Here is a 26,498-nt window from a genome sequence, read left to right as displayed (position 1 = left end):
GCTTTTTATGTATGCAAAATATCTTCTAGAGTCATTAAAATTCTTTATTGATACCATTTTTAAATAGATATATAACATTATAAGAAAACTGTAACATATTGGATATTTTGCCAATCAGTTACTATTAGTTAAACACCTACACCCTATTTAAATCATCCAACATTTATTGAGCATTTAATATAAGTTACTACTATGCAAAGCACTGGACTAGATAATTGAATTTGAGACAATTTGGGGTACATTTGATGTTGGACTGTGGGATCAAAGATCCTCTTCTCAATATAAAAGAAAATGAACAAAAATAGGGGAAATTATTGAATAAAATTAAATTAAAAAGTAAAGATTCCCATGCCACAGTTAAACCAGTAAAAGACAGCAGCCTAGATAATAAAATTTTTAAATTGATGGCAAAGAAAACTTAAGGTTTCTAACTCTGGCTGCTCAATCCCAGAGCTATACCATTGCTGAAAGCAAACATAGTACAAGTAAAAGCCAACAGTCACTAATATTCCAACAATTTCTCTTAGAGCTTCAAGGTTGGTAAGTACTTGGTCTGCCAGGCAACAGTTTTGCCAGCACTTTACCAATTTCTCCACCTTTCAATCATGTGACATCTCTTTTCTGGCCACCTGCATACTGTCCACTAAGCCAATGGCACACCATTTAAAATTTTGTCATAGCCGCACTCCACATCAAGGCATTATCAAATGATGAGTCAAAATAACTAAAAAATAGATAAGCTTTGGTGGAATTGATGTTAAACATTAAATGCATTTAAATAAAGATTTAACCATAAAGAACTCAAAGAATTATGATTATAATACATAATGTACTGAAGAATGTATTTTTTAAAAACTTTACATGTTGTAAAATTATATAATCTATAAAATCAGAATGCATGGAAGGTGAGAAGGGAAGAAGTATAGGAAAGGTAAATGCTACTGAAATATTCTTTTATGGCATAGAATCAGTCCATACCAAAGTCAAACTTGTAGCTAATTTAAAAACAAAGACTCAAATATATTAGTGATTTTTATGATCTTTTGACTTTATGCTATAGGACTCTTACAAGAACAAATATTTCTCTTTTTTATTTTAAGTTTAGCACTTCTTCACTTCAGCGTGTCTCTTCCATTAAATTAAGACATTCATGGGTCATTGAAAAGAGCAAATATAATATGATTTGATTCTCAGATATTTGTTTTCTCCTTCCTTCCTCCCTCCCTCCCTCCCTCCCTTCCTTCCTTCCTTCCTTCCTTCCTTCCTTCCTTCCTTCCTTCCTTCCTTCCTGTTTTCTTTCTCTCTCTTTTGATCATCCATTTGTTCAGTTGTCCATCCATACCATCCATCCATCCATCTTTCTATCTCCTAGATGCTTATAAAGAGGTTTGGAATGCCTGGCCTGTGTGGCTCAGGAGGTTTGATTACCAGTCAGGGCACATGGCCGGGTTGTGGGCTCAATCCCCAGTGTGGGTCATGCAGGAGGCAGCTGATCCATGATTCTCTCTCATCATGGATGTTTCTATCTCTCTCTCCCTCTCTCTTCCTCTCTGAAATCAATAAAAATCTTTTTATTTTTTTTAAAAAAAGAGGTCTGGAATGTCATGCACTAAATGTTATAGCTTTTTTTTTTTAACTTGGATGGTGAAATAGAAGGCAATTTGTTGCCTTCTTTGTAGTTTTTAGTACTGCTCCATTTTTTTTAATAGAAAGCTTCTCTCATTTTTAGATTAAAAAATATAATTAGATACAAACTTTACTTTTGAGAATTTATGACCTATGAGAAGAAATTAGGCCCAGTGTTTCCAGCAGATCTGTGTGATTCTCACCTGTCTGAGCAGCAGGCTCCTGATTACAGATCTATTAACAATAACCAAACTGCCTCCAGCCAGGCTTAGTGACTGAGCTCTGACCCTTTGAGTTTAGACAGCCTATATCCCTAAGCAGCTGTTCAAATGCAGAACCTCAAAGGCTCTTATCCTGGTATTACTGAGCTGCAAAATTTTTCCTGTCTGGCGCATGCCCGCGCTTCATCCTTGATTTTTTTTGTACGACCTTGGCCATGTCATTTATGCTTTTGTGTCCTGATTTCTTTACTTGCAAAAGAAGGCTATTTGTACCTTTCCTGCTTAGTGCTTTGAATTTTTAAAGAGAAAAATGATAATGGAAGACATTCATTAACATTATTCTTACCAAGGCTGCTATGATACATTGAAGATACTAAGAATTTTTTTATAGGAAGGCTAGTCTGTTTTCTTTAGAAAAAAAAACTATTTTAACAGGCTCTGAGGACTCTTACTACCAAGTAAGAATTTAAATTGCAGGACAGCAGCTAAACTCACATGCTCAGACAAACAGGGTAAACAGATAATAGAAAAGAGAAAAGAAAAATTCCTTTCTGGTTGTGTTACCTTCTCTTCAGCTCTACTCTGATGTCTTTAGCTCTTGCATATGGGACAGTGGTTATTATTTAGCTTCATTGAGACCATTTCTTCCTGGTTACTAAGTGGCAGTGCTGGCTCTCTCATAGAGTTGTCAGGAGATAGTGGGGGTGTCAGAGTTTACTAATCTCAAAATGACCTAAGTTCAGGGTATCAAAATGCATTCATTTCCCCCCTTTGACATATACATGAAATCTGGGAATACCCATTAAAATTCAAAACAGCACTGTTCAACAGAAATATAACATGTGCCACATTTGTAATTTAATTTTTCTAGTAACCATATGGAAAAATAAAAAAGAAACAGGTGATTAATTCTAATAATAGATTTTATTTAATCCAGAATATCTAAAATGTTATCATCTGAACATGTGATCAATATAAAACATTATATTAATAAGACATTTATATACCTAAGATAGAATTGGAATTGACCGTGTTTGATTTTATATTGCTTTCCACTTGTGGTAACAGACACAATCAAGAAATATGATAAACGCAAAATAAAAAATGGTATAAAATATGGATTTTCTTAAAATGAAGTTAATTCAGATGTAGCAAGCATTCATATATTACTTTGCCTGAAATTTTAAAATGTTAATTTTTAATTTACACTCTCAATCTAATGGATATATGAGTTGATTTTCAAATATATTTTGGAATTATTATTCCACTAACTACCATGTTACTGAATTATGCAAAAAGCTTTGGCTTTCAAAATCTGTTACAGTTCCCATGTTTACAAAGGGTTTGAACCAGACCTATTTAATCTCCCATATACATGAAAGCAATGTGTAACAAAACATCTTTTCAGCCATATTTGAAAAAAATAAACAATTATCAGAAGGTCCTAACTGCTATAGAAAATTGGGGGGGAGGGTGGAGGTATGAGAGAGTGGGATCCAAATTCAAATGAGTAGTCAGGTAGGACCTCACTACAGAGGTGTCATTTCACCAAAAAACTAACTCTCATCTGCAGGATTTGCAAGGTATAAATACTTCACCATGGCTCATGTCAACCAACCAACTTATTATTACTGAATGCAGAGTTAAGAAGAGATGAGCACAATAAATTGGTCTTGAGAGCCAGTAAGTGCAAGTCCCAACACAACACCGGAAGGTCAGAGAGGGAACATCCAGTACCAGATGTCAGGGGCCTATAGGCTTTTGCTCTGGGTGTTATGGGAACCTACTGGAAGGTTTTAATAGAGAAGTAACATGATCTGACTTTTGTTTTAAAAGTAATATTCTACGGAAGTTTGCTCATGAGTAAATAAATACTTGTGTACATGTGCACACTTGAATACATGAGTATGTGTATATTTCTTCTTTTTCATAGATGTCAATTCACCCCAGACATCATTCTGCTCTTTCTTTTGAGCAGATACATAAGAAGAATACACATCTTTTTGTATTAAGGACCAATCATTTTTCTTCATTCCTGCATTTAATCAAAAACCTGCTGAAATAAAAATGCCATATGCTATTATTTTTTAAGAATATATAGTTCATTGAATCCTAGAGCTTCTCATAAAAGTGAAATGTAGCACATGTTGTGAAGCCTTAAGTTGTCATCACAATTAGTTATATAGCTTCATTTTATTAATTGTTGAGAACAGTATCCTTGGGATGCTGCTCTGTTCTCCAGCTCTGAAGCTCATAGCATTCTATGTACACTGATATATGTACATTTCAGAATTTAAAGCAATCATAGGAAATAATATCCTTGAATAGAATTTTAAAATTGAAGCGATGCATAAGAATGGTGTTGGAGGTATCTTAGGAACCTTCTAAGTTAATAGATTAATTTTGAATGAGTCTAAATGAAACGGATCAAAGAAAAAGAAAACACTTGTATCGTAACTGGCTTCCTGGACATAAAATATAGACTCGAAGATGGCAAAGGTGAGACAGTTGAATATAATGTTAAGAAGGAAAAAGAGGTAAATGCTTATAAATTGAAGAGAAGCCATGAATTGTTATACAATACATTTTAAAGACTGTCTCCCCTCACTATGAAAGAAATAGCCTTTGTCCCAATGGTATTTTGGTAATATCTTCCAGCAGCTGGAAAACTTGTTGCCATTATCATCTTAAAGCTCCTCATACTCTTGAAAAATATATTATCAAGTGTATGTACAGGGGGAAGTCAAAAGATAAAACAACTAGTCCATTTTTAATAATATAGAGATTGGGATCATAGAGTGAGAATCCAGAGGGCCTAGGTTTGAATTTCCAACAACTTACAAATTACTGGCTGTGTGATTCAAAGCGCAATTCTTAACCAAGGAGTGCCTTTATTTCTTAATATTAAAAATGAACATAATAAATCTTTCTCATACGGTTGTCGAGGAGGATGAATGAATTAAATTTGTAAAATCTTTGAAAAAGTCCCTGGTACAGAGCAAATGTTCAGAAAGTGTTAGCTATGATGAAGATGATGACATTGATGGTGATGGGGAAGGTGGTAGTGGTAATGTTGATGATGGTTGAATATGATGCGTACCTATTACAATCTTTATTTCTCCTTTGGAATGGTGTCCTTAAAAAAAATTTAAGCATATGCGCATCAATCCAAAGTACCCCTTAAGTGAATTTTTTTGAAAACTCTTTCTTTCTAAAAATAATTGTTTCAAGTAAGCAGATGCCTCTGGAGTATCCATTTCATCTTAGTTCAGTTGGTAAAATTTGAATTCTCTTAACGTGTCTCCAGGATATCTTACATGTAAAATTCACAAGTTGCCTTTTTGCCAGATTTGCCCTTTCCTTTATCTGGATCTCAATGAAGATTTATCCTGCTATGTCATTTATCTACTAGACCACAAAATGTTCTTCTAAATGGGATCTGCCCAGCACCTTTCTCACCACCTCAACAAGGGACTCTTCTTTAAATAAACACAATTTTACCACAAGGGATCAATGTTCATAGTAGCAAAGCTCCCTTTGAGGCCAAGAAAACCTTTTTATTTATGCATAAAGTCTTCTTTGATTTCTTTCAAAGTGGAGTTCTTATTTCAAAGCATTGAATTTCTTTGGGAGGAATTATCCAGCTCGTCTAAGTGAATCATCATTTTTGTACCATTAGAGAAAGTAAACATTTTCTCCAAACAATATATGCAGTGAAAAGTTAGTATTACTGGTAATCAGAGGCCAACTATGGAACTGGTTGAGTTATTTCATGAAGAGTAGAATACTAACTAGTACATGTTGTGTTGGATAAATTCAAGGATATAAATTGCCATTTTGTGAGAATCTCTCTGTAGAGAATGGCAGACTAACTCTGGAGTCACAGGCCTCTGTTAACACTTGGGTGCAGTTGTTTGGGATTAGCTGAGTTGCTCTCTGAGGCTGGAGTTTAGGGTGCAGGTCTGCAGGCTCAGAGAGGGCATGATAGAGAAGGTGACTGGATGAGCACCTTCCCTGACAAGGAGATGCTGGGTGAACAGTTGGAGAATACTTTTCCTGTAATAGCTCTATTACACGTTTAAATATTTTTATAAAAAAAGTTTCTAAAACAAAAAATCAAGTGAGTGGCATTGGTCTGCATTTTTATGTATCTCTTTCACATCTGGTTCAAGTTTATTTAGTTAACAGAATTTTGTTTGAAATCTCTGATAAAATGTTAAGGAGAGTTCTAAGGCCATAAGGAGTGTGTATCACATATTGATAACATGATTTCCTTGCAGACATTTTACTTGGCAGATTTAACTACTTTTACATTGTAGTCAGTTTCCTTTAAAAATATTTTATATCTCACAGGGCAAATCATACAAATTCAGGGGCCCATTACCACCCATGTGGAATCCAATTACCTACCTAGACCATAACAACCTTTGGCGGACAATTGATGACATGGGACAAGAGGTAAAGCTTTTCAAAGCTTCTGTGATTACATTTGTATTTTTCATAAGTTTAATCCTTAAAAGAAAGGAGATGCAACATATCACCGATGCCTAGCACATTGTGTAGCACATAGTAACTCTCAGTAAAGATTTGTGAAATGAATAACATGAACTTGTTTCTAACCTCTTAAAGAATGAGATACCCAACAGATTGCTATTTGTATATTTCTTGTGAAAGGGGAGAAGATCATATATTACTCTCCCTTCCTGGGATAATGTTTCTAATCTAGAAAATCCTCAGAACATAACAAAACAAGAATTCCAGGTATTTGAGTCACCACCCTGTTCAAACAGGTAACCCACAAGAAAATACACACAGAGCTTGACCTGAAACTCGGGTTTAGATGTGATTTGGTATGGCTGTCTAATCCTTACTGAGGAGATGAACTTATAAATGTTCTCCCTAAATAAGTAACTTCCTAATTGCTATTTGGAAACAAACCGATTACAACATAGCCTTCATTTACTGTGCAGAAAGTATTATCATAAATTAAATATAGATCATCTGGATCATAAATATAGATCCATAAATATAGATCAATAATAGAAAAGCTACACAGACAGCATTGGATTTGTAGCAAAAGTCACGATTGGGGGATTTGAAAAACTTACATTTTCCTTCTTTAAGTTAGAGTTTTTAATACTATTGAAATATTTATTTAAAGTATAAAATTAAATCCCTCCCGAATCCTCATCTGAATGTAGATTCCCAGTGATGCTCCATGGAAGGCACCCCTTGCCGAAGAGTGGGACCACATGACAATGAAGGAGCTGCTAGACAAGATCTGCTGGACTGAGTAAGACTTTCCATTAGACACAGGAATTTATTGTGACTGTCATTCAGGTTAATTTAGAATCCTATTGAACACGAATGGGACAAGTACCTACTTTGTGTCTAAAACCATGCCATTTGGCCAGGTGGAATGCTGAAAAATATTGAAAATGGGTTCTGCCCTAAAGTTGTCAGAGTTTTGCACCACCAACCTGGTATTATCCCATAAAATACCAAGAACAGACCAGAATGTGCCACCTCCTTTACTTGGAACAGCTTAAAGACCATTAGCTTAAAGATTTATCAAGTTGTTGATGTAGGAATACTTTTGTGTTCCTTACTTGTGGTCAAGTGTAGAGATGGTGCATTAACATATGTGTTGAAAACACCTAATGGGTGCAATTCTTCAAGGATTTGAAAAGAATTTCTAGAGAATGTCTGTATAGTTTACAACTGTAGAGGAAACATGTATTACTGGATTGACTGCTTTTATTAAATGAAAAGCATGTAGTGTTGAAAGCAACTATTCATGAGCCAAGCTTTAAATTCTGGTTGGCAGTTCTGGGGACTATATATGAACTATGAAGTCTATCTATGTAGACAACTGAAGACACTCACTGCTCTTGAACAGCAAGGAAAATGGAAAGGGTTATAAGTTCATAGGCCTGGTGAGTTTGTGGTAAATGAAGTAAGAAAAATGGAAGTTAAGTTCAAGGAGACTGTCCTTCCATGCTTCTTGGAATTTAGCTTCAAGAAAGAGAGAGAAAAGAATACAGAGAGACAGGCATACAGGGAGGGAAGAAGGGAGAGAAAGGGGGATTCAAATCATTATTTTTAAAAGATAAAATGTAAATGTCTAATAATAGAAGATTGCTTTAATTATGGACATCTAAAAATATAATACTCTACAGTCTTTAAATTATGTTGTTAAAGTAATATGTAATGGCTTGAAAAATATCATAATATTAAACATAGAAAATCAGGGTGTCATCGAGTATATACAATATAATATACTAGAGGCCCGGTGCATGAAATTCACGCACTGGGAGAGGGGGTCCCTTAGACTGGCCTGTGTCCTCTCACAGTCCAGGAGCCCTCGGGCCTAAGCCAGCAGTCGGACATCCTTAATGCTGCTGCGGAGGCAGGAGAGGCTCCCGCCACCTCCATTGCACTTGCCAGCCATGAGCCCAGCTTCTGGCACTGACCACCAGGGGGCAGCTCCTGCACTGAGCATCTGCCCCCTGGTGATCAGTGCACATCATAGTGACCTATCATTCTGCTGGTTGGTCAATTTGCATATTAGTCTTTTATTATATAGGATGTTCTTGTTTCTGAAAAAGAAATTCTATGTGAACTGAAAAGCAATAGGCATCCATCAAAATGTTTTAACACAATATTACAATATAAACTTTTATCCACATATTTAAAAATGCTTCATCAAACATCATATTTCATGGTTGTATAATATTCCATGGAAAGGGAATACCATAATGTAATGTATTTCTCTAATATCACCCTGTTGGGCATTTTGGTTACTTCTAGTTTTTAGTTACTATTATTAACATATAATTACCTGTGAAAACAATCTCTGTGCTTCTCCTGTCTTTAACCTTTGAAAGCAACCAATTCTGGAATAGTAAAAGCCTTTTATTGTCATGAAGTCAATGTCTATTATTAATTATAATCTTTTAAACACTTATCTAATGTTATTTACCACTTTTTTGAAATTTTAATTTGTAATATAATTTATTTTGATTGTAATGAAATTGCAGAATTTGTTTTAGATTATATACACTAGATTTTCAAAATATTAATGTTAAACATAGAAAATCAGGTATTTAATTACCTGCATTCATTTTATAACTGGTTGGCAGTGCTGGGGACTATATATGTTATGAAAAGCTTTCAATAAATTCATTTAAGTCTTTTCTCCCCAGAGAGCTTCAAAACTCTTTGAAGATCAGTTTAATTTTGTACCTTTGAGATCATAGAGATCTGACTTTTTCTATCATAGTCCTTGGCCTAGTCCTTCCCTTAGTGAAATTCTAGGTTGTTGGCTGTCTGACAAAATAAAGCATGCCTAGATATTAGTAATATATGAAAACAAGGTAATTTTCTAACTTTTCCTAATCAAAATATAAAAGATAAATATTTTCTGGTTTTAAAAGCACAATCATATATTCAAAGACCAATGTTGTTCATTCTTAGAGTTATTATTTGTAAAATGCTTTTTGGAAACACATATTAAATTTTCAATGTGGTCAGCAATGTAAATAACTTTTTTAAAACCTATAACTAGAAAAAAAATGCATCAGACCGAGACTAGTGATTGTCTTTACGGAAGCAGAAACATGGGAGATACTCATTCTCTTATTTTTTATTCTGTGAATTTTCCAAATTTTATATGTGCATACATTTTTCGTGCAGAAAATATAATAACATTTATCTTTTAAAAAGTCAACAAGACAAAGAATCAAAAATTATTGCACTAGCTTTCTTGACCTTCTATTCCTCAAATATTGTTCTTCTCATTTCTTTTCTCACTAAAGCTTCCAGAGCAAATCAAATAAAGGATTAGAAATAGCCTGGCCCTCCAGAAAGAATTACTTTTAGATCTCTCTCCATTTCAAACCAGGATTACTTTTTCTTACCAAATTGTCAGCAATAACAAGTGCAATCATAGCAATTTTTTATGTTTAATATTGGCTGTCTAGCTAGCCCAATATTGTTTCAGTTATTTATTATTCCCTTTACCTTATGCCACCTCAATTCACCTATAAAACAAGAATACAAGAAACAGGACATCAGGAAACAGCAAAGGGTGTTTTCACTTTGAAAATTTTAAACCAATATTTGGATATTTGCTTTAGATAGATGCCGCAAATTGCCTCTGCAAAGAAACCACAAGTCAGCAATTTCCATCCCTCCAGTTATCATGAGAATTTTACAAAACTAACTCTAAGTTACTTCAACATATGTATTATACTATTTGCTGACTAAATGATGGGAACTTCACAAAAGTTCTGTCAGATTATTACGGCTGCAAACATTGTCAGTAACTAGTATATGTGTCATGTGTGATTCTACAAATCTCCAAAGTAAAGGTACACTAGAATAGAGAAGTGCCTCCTGATGAGTCAAATAAAGCATTCTGAGGTATTAAAATAATGAGGTTTGAATCAGGCATAATGTGGTTTGAAGTTGTACCATTTTATGAGTTGTGTACTACATATTACTCTCCGAGACTGTTTTGAACTTATGAACTGGGGAAAAATAGTAAAAAAAAAATTCAAAAATAACTATTTTATAGTATTATGACAATTCAATAAGACAATGAGTTTAAAAATCATGAAAGAGTTCAATAAATAGAACACAGTATTATTTATTCCACCCATAGTCAACAGCACAACCAGGTGGCAAATTCTGAGTTGGACATAACCAGATTAGCAATACACAAAGTTTATGTAAAAGTCAAAAAGAAGATTGGTCCTTATTTAAAGATCTCAAAGTACATATTACTGGTTAATTTTCGGGTGTGTTAGATATAACTGGGTCATTAGAATCATATGAAACCATTCACTTTCTGGTATGCCTTCAGATAGGATATAACCTCTTGACATTTACCTGACAATTCCAAACAAAAGTTCACCTACCTACATGCTATTAATTGATTCTCCCCTCATCCATTCTTTGAGCTTGTCTCCCATTAAGCAGTATAATGAATGAATACATAACTATGACGAGTTCCTTGTTTGGTACAGCACCTAGTTTATTCTTTGTGTATTATAGGTAATTTAAAAATAAAGTTTAGTTGATATTTCTCATCAACCATTCATTCAGCCATCCAACAAGTAATTATTGAGACGTTACTATGTTCCAGGTACTTTTATTAAGGGGGATACTATGGTGAGCAAGAAAGTTAAGATCTATATTGTCATTGTTGATATTCTAGAGGGGGAGACAGTAATAAAAATAATAAAATAACAAGATAATTTAAGACAATGAAAAGAGTTATAAAGATAACTATACTATAGTAAAATGATAGAGAATGCCAGGGTGCTGGGAATATGGAAGTTAATGCTCACTTTCATAGACACATAAGAGTTCTTCTTTCTGAGGAGACATTAGAATAAGTAGAGAGGGCACAGGAAAAAAAATAGAGAAGGTAGGCATGGGCTATATCACTTAGGATTTTGGATGCCACAGTAAAAGATCTGCATCTTATTCTGATTATGATCAGATGCCACTGGAGGGTTATAAGCAAGGGAATGTCATGACTTGACTTACACTTTTGAAAGAGGACTGTGGAATGGAGGGAGGCATAAAGCGTCTGGCTTCAAGTGTAATGAGTAGATTGGGTGTAGATCATTTCAATGCTCCTGGCAAGAAATTATGCTAAGTTGATTGTGAGGAAGGTGGAGTAATGTGGTGAAAGACAATAAGAATTTCAGATGGATTAGATGAGGGGAGAGTGATGGAAAGAGAGAAATTAAGGTTGATTTCTAGAGTGTTGGCCTTATCAATTGGGTGAAAGGTGATGCCTTCTACTGAGATGGGGATCACTGGAAGCATAGCAACTGTGTGGGGAGAAATCATGACAGCACAGAATGGAATACAAGCTGATTCTGTGTAAGGTATTTTGGTTAAGGGGAAAGTAAATCTCATATTCCCCAAATGTCTGATGTCATCTATCTATCTATCTATCTATCTATCAATCAATCATCTATATATCTAAAAGCGTAATATGCAAATCGACCGGATGGTGGAACGACCGGTCACTATAATGCGCACTGACCACCAGGGGGCAGATGCTCAACGCAGGAGCTGCCCCCAGCCTGCAGGCCCCGATCACCCAATCGGGGCTTGCTGGCCATCCTCTTAGTCCCTCCCCACCACCAGCAGGCTCCGATCATCTGATGGGGAATGGAGAACCAGGGGTGAGTGGCAGTAGATGTGGGCAGTGCCAGGCCAAGGCGGGTGAGAGCAAGCAGGGCCCTGATATCCCTACTGGTCTCCTCACACACATAGAGTGACTGGCAGTGGTGGGTGGGGCCGGCGAGCAGGCAGGAACGCCCAACCTCTCCATCCCTCCCCCTTGCTGGCAGGCTCCAATCACCCAATGGGGAATGGGGAACCAGGGGTGGGTGGTGGCAGACACGGGTGGCACCAGACCAAGGCGGGTGTGAACAAGCAGGGCCCTGATCACCCCACTGGTTGCCCCACACACAGAGGGCAACCAGTGGCATTCGTGGCAGGGGGCGGGGCCGGCTGCTGGCAACCAGGAAAGATCGGACCTGATTGCAGGCTAAGCCTAGGGACCCAACCGGTGTACTAATTTCATGCACCAGGCCTCTAGTATTTAATAATACAGGATTCTAGTGACAATTTTATGTGACTTGCTAAGTTGTGCCAAACTTAGCCAAATAAATATATTTCTTGAATAATTTCCAGAGAATTAAGTTGATGCTCTCTTGCATTTGCTAATTTTTCTCTTGTTTCTTCCTGAGTAGATCTGCAAAGAAGCTCGCTACTCTCTTTGTGAACCTGTGTGTCACTGCAGAGACCCATGAGGTCTCTGCTCTGTGGTTCCTATGGTATGTGAAGCAGTGTGGAGGCACAGTCAGGATCATCTCAACAACCAATGGAGGGCAGGTACCTATCCATACCTCCACCATTTCAACAGAAAATCACCACTGCCTAAAATGAAAGACTGACATCACCCTTCAGTCATGAATGGATGGGATGAATCAGGAGGCAGTCGTGTGGCTCTCAGAACTATATCATAGCAGCTCAAGGTGACTTTTATGAGGGACAGTCTGTTAGGTACCCAATGTAAGAACCCAGCAGCCAATGTAATTTTAAGATTAGGCTTCTCAGCCTGGCTGGCGTGGCTCAGTGGTTGAGCTTTGACCTATGAACCAGGAGGTCACAGTTCAGATCCCGATCAAGACACATGCCCAGGTTGCAGGCTCCATCCCCCATGTGGGGCATGCAGGAGGCAGCCAATTAATGATTCTTTCTCATCATTATATTCCTATCTCTCTATTTCTCTCCCTTCTTATCTGAAATCAATAAAATATATTTTTAAAAGGATTAAGCTTCTCTCTTTTATATATGTATAGGAGGACATCTGATGAACATGATGAGCACTTCTTGGTAAATTCAACAAGGAAAGTCAGAAATGCATTTAACTTAAAACACACACATGTGGAATTCATTAATTCATTCATTGCCTATTTCCTGAGCCCCAGCATTGTATAAGGCACTGTGTTAGGTATAGTAAGAAGTGGATTAGAATTCTTATATAATCTGCTTGGTAGTCATTTTTCTTTTCTTTCCTTCTTTTTCCTCACCCTCTTCCTCCTCTTCATTCCCCTCTTCTTTCTCCTTTCCTCCTTCTTTTCTTTCTAAACTTATTTGAAATAGTCTTTTTAAAAATTAACTGAGCCCAGCTGGTATGGCTCAGTGGTTGAGCATCAACCCATGAACCGGGAGGTCATGGTTCAATTCCCAATCAGGTCACATGACCGGATTGTGGGCTTGATCCCCAGGAGGGGGCGTGCATGAGGCACCTGGTCAATGAGTCTCTCTCATTGATGTTTCTCTCTCTCTCTCCCTCTCCCTTCCTCTATCTGAAGTCAATAAAAACTTATTAAAATTAATTGAACTGAAAATTTGGGAGAAGGCAGTCAGTTCAACTGTGTAGGACATTTGGAAGCTTTAGCAGGGATCAGAAAAGATGGTGCAGTGGCCACAGAAGCAGCAGGCACCTGACCCAGAATGAGATGGGCAGCTTGAAACAGAGAGTAGGCTGGTCTGGGGATGAGTGGGCCAGGGAGGTTCTGAGCCTGAGTAACAAAGATGGAAAAATAGGCTCATGCAAGTCATGGTCCAGCTGTAGGTATAGCTTCACCAGACCCAGCAACTCAATAAAAGGATGCAGATGATACATAGAGTAGGGATAGTGACCAGGCAGATAGGGCATGGGGTCAGGGTGAGGTTGTCCAGCTGAGGTTGGAGTCTGGAAATCTGCAAAAACATAGCCTGGAAAGTGACTGTTAGAAAAACCTATAATTTTGTCAAAATTCAGCTATCACTAGTTAGACAGCAATGGTGAAAGATACTTCACAACAGCAAAATGAAAATTTATATATATATGATCTCACAATAAGATATGTGCGAAAAAACTACCAATCTAATAATTTATACCCATTACTATATTTCCTACCTATCTTTTTAATCCTTGTTTTCTTTGCAGGAGAGGAAATTTGTGGGTGGATCTGGTCAAGTGTGTGAGCGCATAATGGACCTCCTTGGGGATCAAGTGAAGCTGGAGAGGCCTGTGACTCACATTGACCAAACAGGAGAAAATATCCTTGTGGAGACCCTAAATCATGAGGTGTATGAGGTAACCAAGAGCCTTAAACTAAGGGAAAGAGGCCAGAGTCCCATAGATAACCAAAGCTTAAATAAAATCAAGAATGTTACAGACTTTATAGATCATCCCTTTGCTGAAAGTGGAAAAGCTAACTCTATTTGAAAGAAAGAAAAAGAGAACCAGAATATTTTGGGGGGAGGAAGGTTATAAAAACATTTATTATCAACCCTCTGTATTGGGCTCCTACATAATTAGAAAAACAAATAAAATATTTATTTGATCAATACCAAGTGCCTTCTATGTGCCTGGCAATATTCTAGGAGTTGGGAGCAGAACATTGAACAGAACAGATAAAAGTATTTGCCTTCAGGTGGCTTACATTCTCATGAAGGAGAAAGTCCATAATCAAATATATAGTTAAAATATCCAAGTGCTGTGGAAAAATCAAGCAGGGAAGGGGGACAGAGTCTGCCCTGAGGTGGGGTGGGACAACTAGTCATGTAATTTTAAATAAGTCATCAAGGAAGGACTCATTCAGAGGTGATGTTTGAGCAGAGACCCAAAAGAGATGAGGCAGTAAGTCATATAACTTTCTGAGGGAAGAGCATTCCGGATAGACAGTACAGCCAGAGCCAAAGTCCGGAGGTAGAAACAAGCCTGGCATGATGGAGGAACTGCAAGTTGGTCAAAATGGCAGAATTGAGAATTGAGGGGAAGAATAAGAAGAGGTGAGATCAGAGATGACTTGTATGGTCTTGGAAGTCTTGGAAGTGACCGTGAGGAGCTTGGTTTTGACTCTAAGTGTGATGGGAAGTCATTGGAGGTTTTGAACTAGGAAACAATAAAGGCTCATTTTGGTTTTAACAATATCCTTTTAGTTCTTCTCTTAAGAAGAGAATGAAGTGGAGAGAGGAGTTAATTGAGGGAGAAGCATTAGGAAAAAAGCACAACCCACCAACAATGTTTAACCACTCCCCCACCCCCTTTCCAGGCTAAGTATGTGATTAGTGCTATTCCTCCTACTCTGGGCATGAAGATTCATTTCAATCCTCCTCTGCCAATGATGAGAAACCAGCTGATCACTCGTGTGCCTTTGGGTTCAGTCATCAAGTGTATCGTTTATTATAAAGAGCCCTTTTGGAGGAAAAAGAGTGAGTACTTTCCTTAAATAAAGACCTTGGGGAGAAGGTCAAAGAAACTTGGTGCAAAGACACACATTTGCATGTAACTTTTTATTAGAATGCTGGGCATAAAACATTAGTCCAGGTTCTAAGTACAATTCTATCAGATAAAATATATTGGCACAAACTCAAAATTATCTTCCATTAGAATATGACCAAGTCTTTTTCTCATTCTATATAAAATTTATTTAATCCTCCCACAAAATCTTGTGAAAATAGGTTATTAATATCGTCTAATACAGATTTTTAAAGTATGAGTTTCATATACGGTGCCAGATGGGTACTTGAAACATTGAGGACACCACTTTATAAATTCTAACCATTATGCTGTACACCTGAAATTAATGCAAAATAATATTGAATGTAAATTGTAATTGAATTTTTTTAAAAAAATATGAGTTTATAGAGGTATTCACAAAAGTGGAGATTCTGAAAATTTCCAGGTAAGTTCTCATTTGTGTCAAGATTCTACTATATTAAATTAAATCAATTTATTCATTTAGATATATTCAGCAAGTGTGCTATGATACTGGGAAAAATATTACAGGGATGCTCACTAAAAGTGCTAGATTCTGGAATGATGGAAATGTGCTAGAGCTGCTCTGTTTAATATGACAGCCATTAGCCATATGTAGGTGTTGAACACATGAAATGCAACTAATGAGGCTAAGGAACCACATTTTTCTTTTTCTCTTTTTTCAAATATATTTTTATTGATGTCAGAGAGGAAGGGAGAGGGAGTGGGAGAGGTAGAAACATCAGTGGTGAGAGAGAATCATTGATTGGCTGCCTCTTGCACGCCCTACACAGGGATGGAGCCCACAACTCAGGCATGTGCTCTGACCAGGAATCAAACTGTAACCTTCTGGTTCATGGGTTAACGCTCAACCACTAAGCCATGCTGGTTGGGCACATTTTTTTATTTTATTTTATTTTAATTGCTTTAAATTGAAATGTAAAATGCCACATGCGGTTAGCAGCTACTGTATTGGATAATACAATGCTAGAGTCTTATCACATTTACTCTTATCACATCTATTTTTCTTCTGAGAGAAGGCCACGTATGAACAGTTAGTACCTGGGACTGAGGGTAAAGAGAAGGATGGACTGAAATAGGAACTAAACTGCAGAAAAGGGAGAGATTATGCTGAAGGCAGAGAAATTTTCAGTTTTACCTTAGGGTGGTTCTTTCTGTATATATCCTTTTCTAGCCACATTATAGTCTCCTAATTCCCCCACCTTTGCAGGAGATCCTATTTAGGGCTACTATTAAATTAGTGCATTAGGGCTACTATTAATTAGCTGAGCAAATAGTCTATTTTTTTGCAAAGGACAGTGTGTAGTGACCCACCATGAAGAACATGCTGCAAACTTCTTCCTCTTGTGATTCAGGTCACCTATTTTCCTCTAAGAGCTCATTCCTGTTTGTTTGATTGTAGTTTGTTACTGCTTTTGTCATTGTTACTCTTGGTAAAGAACTTCATTAAGCTTTTCAGTTTTTCTCAGAGTTTTTCCTGCCTCAGCACACCAGTGGCTGACGAGGACGTTGATTCTCAGGAATGCACAGTGGGAAGGGATGTGGGAGGAGAGAGAGAGAGAGAGAAGCAAGTGTCTGCTCATATGCAGGTCAAGGCGGTGCACACCCTCAAAGTTCCTTCTCTGTTCTTTCTTTCTCATTTTGAAACCATCTTATTGGATTTTCTGTACATTTGTTTTAGAGTTTTTTACTATAATTTTGTTCAAAGAAACTCAATTTGCAAGTAAATGATGGGCCAGGAGGTAGGGTGCACTGTAGTAGGATATTGTTACAACGTTTTAGATTCTGCTTTGATATTTTCACCATTTCACAGTCTTTTGTTGAAATCGCATATATCTTGTTCAGGAGGGGAATGAGACAAGTCCTTTGTGCAGAATGAGCTGAAATTGTTGCTCAAGTTGTTCTGGAGATCATGTTTGAAATGACGGTTTGGAGCTCTGTGTGCTCATTGTAACTGCTATGGGGATCTTGATAGAGTGATGAGTGTCTTTCCATTTTGCTGTCCTTCCAAGATTATTGTGGAACCATGGTTATTGAAGGAGAGGAAGCTCCAGTTGCATACACGCTGGATGATACCAAACCTGATGGCAACTATGCTGCCATAATGGGGTAAGGCACCGTTATGGTGGTATGAATGCTATCGGATGTTCACAATGTATTCCCATACTATTGATAATGTCCCAAACTTCTAAAAATAAATTTTTACCCAATAGCACTATTCTCCCAATACAGCGGCAGAAAAATTCTTTTATAAATACTGTCTTCCAATGAATAAATATTTAGAAAGAAATTATAACACCAGCAACATTTTAAAATTTGCTATAGTAATTTTCTGCTTCTTATGTAAAGCTGTGACTTGATATATTTCCATAAGCTATCTTTTGTGAAAGCATGATACGAATACCTGATTTAGGGTTTTTATTAAGAGGGCTTCTTATGGAGACTTTACCATTATGTGAACACCAATGGTATTTATGTGGAGTGATGAGGTTTTCCAAGTCCCACTAGAGAGGAGCCAAGACCAGCCCAGTCCCCATCTTGGCAGGGAAGACCAGCACAGATGAGAGCATATCTTGGGGGACAGAACCTGTTCCAGAGAGGTGTCACTTAGAACAGTCAAAATTAATATGAGCCCTAGAATATGTATGAGTTTATTTCAGAGAGAGTCTAGGGCAGTGATGGCGAACCTTTTGAGCTCGGCGTGTCAGCATTTTGAAAAACCCTAACTTAACTCTGGTGCCGTGTCACATATAGAAATGTTTTGATATTTGCAACCATAGTAAAACAAAGACTTATATTTTTGATATTTATTTTATATATTTAAATGCCATTTAATAAAGAAAAATCAACCAAAAAAATGAGTTCGCATGTCACCTCTGACACACGTGTCATAGGTTCGCCATCACTAGTCTAGGATCGGAGGAGGGACATCAAAGATAGTTGCAAGGGGGAAAGTGATCATACAGCTACAAATGGAGGCAGATTCTACTAGTAGAAGGGTGGCCACTAGGGAGACACCATTGGGTAGATAGAACCAAAGGACAATGGGGTGGATGAAATTGGAAAGACTTAGACATGACTTCGTTGGACATTCTTGCTAGCCACCAGCTATGCAGAGAGAAGTGGGTCAGCCATAGTATTACCATAGGCAGAAATTATAGCTAGTCATCTATCTTGAGCCTCTCGAATCCCTAAAATGGAAGGTGCATTTCAGTGTCTGGAATATAACATGTAAATAGCAAAACATTAAATAACTACTGTATAATTTGTTTCTTTGGCTTTACTTTTAACTTGTGCACTAGGCACATGTGTAGCTATAGAAATGAGGCCAAGATGAAAGCAGCAATTAATTTCCTCCTTTTTCGCTTGTTTGTATGTTTTAGATTTATCCTTGCCCACAAAACCGTAAAACTGGCACGTCTTACCAAAGAAGAAAGGTAAGAAAAATCGTGCTTCTCTTTTTCCCTCTTTTCCTTCCTTCCTTCCTTCCTTCCTTCCTTCCTTCCTTCCTTCCTTCCTTCCTTCCTTCCTTCCTTCCTTCCTTTTTTCCTTCCTTTCTCTGCCTCTCTCTTCCTTCCTCTCTCTTCCCTCCCTTTCGCCTCCCTCTCTTCTTTTCTGTCTACTTGACTGCCTTTCCATTTTACTTAACTTTTTAACTTAAATACTGCCTGAAAATACGTGTTTCCAATGTTACATGTCTGTTGTGTTAATTATAAGGATCTTGTATAAGGGCACAGTGCTTATAACTTAAGAATCAAGTATTCAAATAAATATTTATTGAGTTTATTTTACATAAGATACCATGAAAGAAGTTAGGGAGAATACATAATACCCATATCACCTGAGAATACAAAAATGAATATAGCTCAGGAGCTAAAAATTTACTTGGGGAGAATGCATTTCTAGTAAGTTCCTGGGTGCTGCTGCTGCTGCTGGGATCACATTGTTTTACATCATCAATGAAAAGATCATGTGAGTTTGTTGATAAAACTTAAATTCTGAGACCTTAAGTAACCTGCTCAAGACCTTACAGTTCATAAGAGATAGAAGCAGAATTTAAAGCTTTTCTTGCTCCCTTCTCTTTCCGCTCTGCCTATTGCTTTGCAGTGGAGTGGGAAAGGGATGAGTAAGGATCACATCTGCATCCTCCCAGAATCTCCAGTGCTTAGCAGATTGAATGACACTTAAGACTGCAGCGGTTCTCAACCTGTGGGTCGCGACCCCTTTGGTGGTCGAATGACCCTTTCACAGGGGATAGCTAAGACCATCCTGCACTTCAGATATTTACATGATGATTCATCACAGTAGCAACATGACAGTGATGAAGTAGCAACGAAAATAATTTTATGGTTGGGTCACAACATGAGGAACTGTATTTAAAGGGCCAGAAGGTTGAGAACAACTGCTTAAGAGGAACACAACATTTTTTTAATGAATGAACAAATTACTGTGTGCCCCCCAGTGGTTCAGGCAATGCCTCACTTTATTTTCTATTTGTGACCTCATTGATTTAAGACATTTGAAATAGAACCAAGTGCCTTGTTTTGAAAAAATTAAAATGAAATGTCAAGTGGAAGCAATGGCTCACAGTCTTTTTGAATGAGGGGATAGGTGCCTCTTTCACATGTTGTTTCACTTCCTTCATTTTCACTTTTGCTCTCACTCCTCCTCTTATAGGTTGAATAAGCTTTGTGAGCTCTATGCAAAAGTTCTGGGATCCCAAGAAGCTTTGCAGGTAAGGCTGCTTCTCAACCCTTTCCCTAAGAGAGAGAGAGATCTTGCTTTGTCCATCAGTAGGGCCCTAGAACTCATGTTTTCCCTGCTTTGTGCTTGCTTTGTTGTCTATTGTGTAGAAAGAAGCAAGTGCTGGGAGCAAGGAAAGGTGGAAGATGAAGTCCACCCTTCCTTCTGATTGGCAGGAAACAGTCAGAGAAGGGTGTTTATGTGGTGCTTGTCACCCTCAGATGCAGAGAGGGCAGAGGGCTGGCCATCAGACATTCTTTAGACCAACAGTTGTTAATAAGTATCATCAACAGAATTGCCTATACCCCATGAAAACATTAATTTGTCTGTCTAGCTTCCTTCAGGAAAGCTCAAATCATGAATCCAATCATCTTTTTTCCTTGACAGACATGTTTTTCTGCTTTTTCTACTCCAGCCACTCCAGAAGCAAAAATCTTTTTTAAAACTTGTCTTGAAACCATAAGCACTAAAACTTATTAATAGTTAAGACCAGTTTTAAAATGGAACTAAACAGTTGCAGCTTAGGAGCAGTACCTGAGATATGAATGAACCAACTGAGAAAACGTTCTGAAGTCAAAATTTCTTATTTTATTACCAAGGATATTTACCTGCCCAAAGACATATCTCTAAAAAACATCAGGATAATAAGGCTCTACTTCAGACATGTGATGGTTCTTTAATATGAAGCTTATTAGAATGTGTTTGGTTTACTCGGGAGTGGATTCCCTTGAGTTTTCTTTGAGCTTTTGTCACTCTGCCATGCAGCCGGTGCACTATGAAGAGAAGAACTGGTGTGAGGATCAGTACTCAGGAGGCTGCTACACGACCTACTTCCCCCCGGGGATCATGACTCAATATGGAAGGTAGAGTAAAAGTGTGCTCATTTTAATCCAAATTCTAAACAGGTTCATGTATCTCTTCTGTTTCTTATGAATGTTAAAAATCCATAATCTTGTTCATAAATTGTAAATCTCATGAAAGAAGTCATAATTCTGCATCATGGGGTTGCATTTCACTTTAAGTCCTTTGAAGAAAGAACCCCAATCAATATAACCAAAGAAGTTTGCAGCATCATAATAGGAACTTAGATAATCAGAGGGTTCACTTATATTGTAAGAAAAAGTACCTTTATACTGAGGTTACAGCTCAGTAAAATTTCCTCAAATGGAACTGTACAAGTGCCAACATGAGTACATTATAAAAGCAAAATGAGTTCAAGACTGAAAGTGAAGGGACTTGGGCTCCACTCCTAATTCTATCAATAACCGACTTTGTCATACTGGATAGGTCACTTCACCTCTTTGAACCTCACTTTTCTTATTGGGTGTGTGAGAAAATACAAATAGCATATAATAGACAATAATCAGTATACTGATAATCAGTTTTATTTTTTAGCATCTTTATTGCGATTTAATTCATATACCCCACAATTTACCCAAACAAACAAAATGCATAATTCAATGATTATTAGCATTCACAGTGCTTTGTATCCAAATATGACTCATTGGAGTTTAGTTAATTGTATTTGATGATAACAAAGTGTGAATTAATGATATAGCAGTAATTATTATGAATATGAGAGTAATATTTAACCAAGCAGTAATTTAATGCCGAGCTCAATCTAAACAAAATAGGAAATGTAGAGTAGTGAGTAAAAGGCTGTTGAAAGTGTATAATTAAAAGAGAGTGTGAATAAATGTAAATGACTAATCGATCTCTTCATGAAAACCAGTCAAAGAAATATTAAAATCTATACCTGTGAGAAGGTATATAATGATTTTGGTTAGCCCTTTCATCATCTTTCTGAAGATAACAAATATCATCTATGAGAACACCTGATTAGTTACTGGGTCAACAAGTTAATTTTTTGATATGGTGAGTGTAAAATATGTGAATAGCAATAGGTTCATTCAGCATTTAGTGGCTAAGTGCCAATCATTTTCCAAGCCTTGTGCTAAAAACTTTGATACAAAGAAAAGCCCTCTCTGCTGTGAAGGAGCTGATGGTGTTGGGGGCTGGGGTGGGAATGGGGATCGAAGAGAACATCAAACATTGCTCTAATGCTACGGTAATGACACGAATTACTATGGTCAGTACTCTAGTAGAGGAGTATACAAATACCAGAGGTACCTAGGGAGTGATACTCTAGCCTTACCTATAGAAATAAAAATGGCTTCATAATACCCACCTCATTTGAGGATTGTAGAAGGCAGAGAAAGGCTATTGGGAAATCCACTCTAGGCAGAAGGAACTGTATGAGCAAATGCTTGAAATCCTACAAGTTCATGGAATGTCGGGGGGCGGGGAGGGTTCTGCATGGCTAGGCTCTGAGTGATATTGCATTCTTGAATGTATTATATGAAGCCAGCCTGTTTAGTTTTCTGATAAAAGGCCTGGTAGTATACAGTGTGTTATGATGTGCACAATATATGACTGTATGTGTGTTAGCTTTGGACATACTAAGCAAAACATAGGGGATAAAAACAGAGACCTTGCCCAACCAGCATGGCTTAGTGGTTGAGTATTGACCTATGAACCAAGAAGTCACAGTTCAATTCCTGGTCAGGGCATATGGCTGTGTTGCAGGCTCGATCCCCAGTAGGGGGCATGCAGGAGGCAGCCAATCAATGATTCTCTCTCATCATTGATGTTTCTATCTCTCCCTCTCCCTTCCTCTCTGAAACTAATAAAAATATATTTTAAAAAACAATAGTGACTTGTTAACTAAGCCTGCCAGATAGCAAGGTCTTTGTTGTTTGTTAGTCTGCTATTTGCTAACAGTGTGGCTCTTGACAAGTCACTACACATTTCTCCAATATTCAGTTTATTCATGTGTAAAATGGGATAATGATAATAGTCACTATGTCATAAAGTTGATTGAAATGATTAAAGAAATAATTCAGTAAGGAAGGGAATATAAACAAGTGGTTAAGATTGTGTGCTCTAGGGTCAGTCAGATACCACCTCCCACGTACTAGTTGTGACCTAGAAAAAATTACTTTGTCTTTGGTGCTGGTTAGGAAGCAGACTCTGAAACAAAGAGCATACAGGATATGTGCTAGGGACAGCATTTGGTATCAACACCTGTGAGAGAGGAAGGAAACAGGAGTGGGCAGAGGGAGAAGTTGGCCTGTGATACAGTTCCAATGAAGGCCTCAGCTGTCCCCACAGGGAGCTCTAGAGCTAGGGATGGCCCTTAAGAGTTGTTCCAAGAGTCTTCATACCCCATGATAATCAGTCATTGAATGCAACTGCTGCTGGAAGGAGGCATGTCCTTGAGCAAGACAATTTTCTTCAGCTGAGGCAATCTCCAAAGAGGACTGCTATCAGAAGGTCATCTTCTGGCAATACTTCCAGCAGCTAAAAATAAGCCCTTCATTCTTGATAGGGGGTCTGGGCAGTGCATCACAATGTCCACTACAGTCTCTGTACCTCTATATTGTCATCTGCAAAATGGGGATAAAAATAGGACCAACCTCATAGGGTTCTGAAAAGGGCTAATGCACTTAGAAGAGTGCTGGGCATCCAAATTTGTTAACCTTTGTAATGTAAAGCAATAAAACTCAATGCTAGTAGAGGTGAGTGCTCATGAATGGTAGTTTCGGACTCACAGATATTGTTACATGTTACTGATGGAAAAGGTCTTAGAAATATCATCATAGTGTGTCCTTGAAGAGATGGGGAAGCTAGAGTAGTGATTTCCCAAGTTCATTGGTAAAGTTGCCAGGTAAGGAACTGGGGCATGTGTCAGCTTATAAAGAGTTAGTGAGCCATAGAAGGAGCTACACATGACTTCATGTAGGTGAAGGAAATACATGCTCCATTGATGTTAGTCCCTTTACTTGTAAGCTCTTGGTACAGGAGTGGACTTTGTCTGCGACAAGAATCATGCAAGAGCTGGAGGAACCTGTGAGCATTTTGCCAAAATTCACAATGTACTACTTACTGATGTATAGAATCTGAGGATACCAACCAGCCTTGGTCATTATGGGAAGGTTCTTTGGTTCTCTGATACTGACCACTTTTACCTCTTTGCTTTTGTTTCAAGGGTACTCCGCCAGCCGGTGGGCAGGATTTATTTTGCAGGCACCGAGACTGCTACACACTGGAGTGGTTACATGGAGGGGGCTGTGGAGGCTGGCGAGAGAGCAGCCCGAGAGGTAGGGCCTGGAGTCATGGGTTGTGGGGAAGGAGGTAACTCATGGGCCTGATAAGTAGGTTAAAGATGTCTGAGATCTTGGAGCCCAACTTTCCAGTAGACACACGAAACACAATTTAAACAATAGTTTCAGTTGAAGTGAACACTTTAACCCAAAAGTAACAATGAAAATATCTATCATGTCAGCCAAGATAAAAGAGTCCACTGGACAAAAGATCACTATGGCTCTCATTGAGAAATAACCTAGGACTAATATTATAGCACCAAACATGTTTCTATTAGGACTCAGAATTCATTTTTATATTTCCTGACAATTCCTGTGATCTCATGCCTATTAAGTTGCCGGGAGCCGGTCCATCCTTGCTGTTTCAAGGGACCTGGCATATATGGCATATGGTTCTTAATATGTTTGCTCACCTTCTTGGCGCTGTGTTTTAACCAAGGTCACCTCTCCGAGAAAGGTTGAATCCCCAGGTAGGGATTTTCCCCTGAAGTTAGGGAGGGAATAAAACCCTCAACTAAGTGCCAGGCGGGTAATTAATCCCTTTAACTACGAACAATCATGCTTAAACTACATAATCTTTTCTCCCTGGAATGGAGATAAGAAACGCCCTAACCTTTGTAATAGAGACTGATAGGATTGAATCAACTGGTATAAATACAGTTGTAACAAGACAGAAACACTCAGAACTCAGGAGACAGAATTCAGAAGACAGAACCTACACGGAGCCTAGAGACAGAAGAACTTCGCTGGCGAGAGCATGCCGGAGGATCCTGGACAGGGACTGGCCTCGGAGCCTGGAGGCAGAGCCTGGCGAGAGAGCATGGCAGGGATCCTGGACTGAACCTGACTGCGGAGATTGGCAAGAGAACCTGACCAGGACCTGGCCACAGAACCTGACTGGAGATCCTAGGCAGAACCTCTCTGGAGATCCAGACCAGAACTTGGCTGGAGATCCTGACTGGAGATCCTGGCTAGGCTGCTGATGAACTGAACACTGTCTCTGAGTCTTTCCCTCTTCGCCGACTCCGTCCACACCTTTGGGGACCCCTGGACCTGCTGGGGTTGGACCCCGGCATCTGGCGCCCGAACAGGGACCCCTAGGTAAGCGCCCCACACTCGGGACGGATAGGACTCCACCGTAGGAAGAGGGTGGATAGTCTTCGCCGACTCCGTCCACACCTTTGGGAACCCCTGGAACAGGATTCCCTTAGGTAAGCCGCCCCATTGAGAACCTCCACACTCGGGACGGATCAGACTCCACCGTAGGAAGAGGGTGGATAGTCTTCGCCGACTCCGTCCACACCTTTGGGAACCCCTGGAACAGGATTCCCCTAGGTAAGTCCCCCTCCCCCATTGAGAACCCCCACACTCGGGACGGATCAGACTCCACCGTAGGAAGAGGGTGGATAGTCTTCGCCGAATCCGTCCACACCTTTGGGAATCCCTGGAACAGGATTCCCTTAGGTAAGCCCCCCCATTGAGAACCCCCACACTCGGGACGGATAGGACTCCACCAGGGTGCTACAGACCCCCCTATAGAGGATAAGTAGGGTAAGAAGGTGGATAGTACAGAACTTAGATTGAGAAGATGTGCCATACTGAGTCCAAAGAAAGAAGACTCTGTATTGATCCTTAGATTGAGAAGATGTGCCATACTGAGTCCAAAGAAAGAAGACTCTGTATTGATCTTTAGATTAAGAAGATGTGCCATACTGAGTCTAAAGAAAAAAGACTCTGTATTGATCTTTTAACATATGTGCTTGCTAGCAGAGGAATTAAGGTTACTCCCAGTCAGACAGAACGTTTTATACAAGAAGTATGTCCATGCTTTTCTGAGGAAGGAAAGGTAAATGTAATGGCATGGGAGAAGGTAGGCCCAAG

The 26,498-nt window shown here is 38.4% G+C and overlaps 1 protein-coding gene across 2 annotated transcripts in view; it reads left to right on the top strand.

Moving 5' to 3' along the window:
- MAOB (monoamine oxidase B) overlaps positions 1-26,498 on the top strand; it is a 66,568-nt gene that overhangs the window by 35,233 nt on the left and 4,837 nt on the right. For both annotated transcript variants that reach the window (XM_059678462.1, XM_059678463.1), the window contains exons 4-13: positions 6,201-6,305; positions 7,049-7,140; positions 12,626-12,767; positions 14,374-14,523; positions 15,485-15,644; positions 17,724-17,820; positions 19,095-19,148; positions 20,389-20,446; positions 21,220-21,317; positions 24,503-24,614. In XM_059678462.1, the coding sequence (XP_059534445.1) occupies positions 6,201-6,305; positions 7,049-7,140; positions 12,626-12,767; positions 14,374-14,523; positions 15,485-15,644; positions 17,724-17,820; positions 19,095-19,148; positions 20,389-20,446; positions 21,220-21,317; positions 24,503-24,614 (1,068 nt within the window). The remainder of the gene's footprint in view (positions 1-6,200; positions 6,306-7,048; positions 7,141-12,625; positions 12,768-14,373; positions 14,524-15,484; positions 15,645-17,723; positions 17,821-19,094; positions 19,149-20,388; positions 20,447-21,219; positions 21,318-24,502; positions 24,615-26,498) is intronic.

Source organism: Myotis daubentonii, chromosome X (assembly GCF_963259705.1).
Source record: "Myotis daubentonii chromosome X, mMyoDau2.1, whole genome shotgun sequence".
Lineage (NCBI taxonomy): Eukaryota > Metazoa > Chordata > Mammalia > Chiroptera > Vespertilionidae > Myotis > Myotis daubentonii.
Note: the sequence above shows the minus strand (reverse complement) of the source record. Positions and strands in the feature narration are given on the sequence as shown.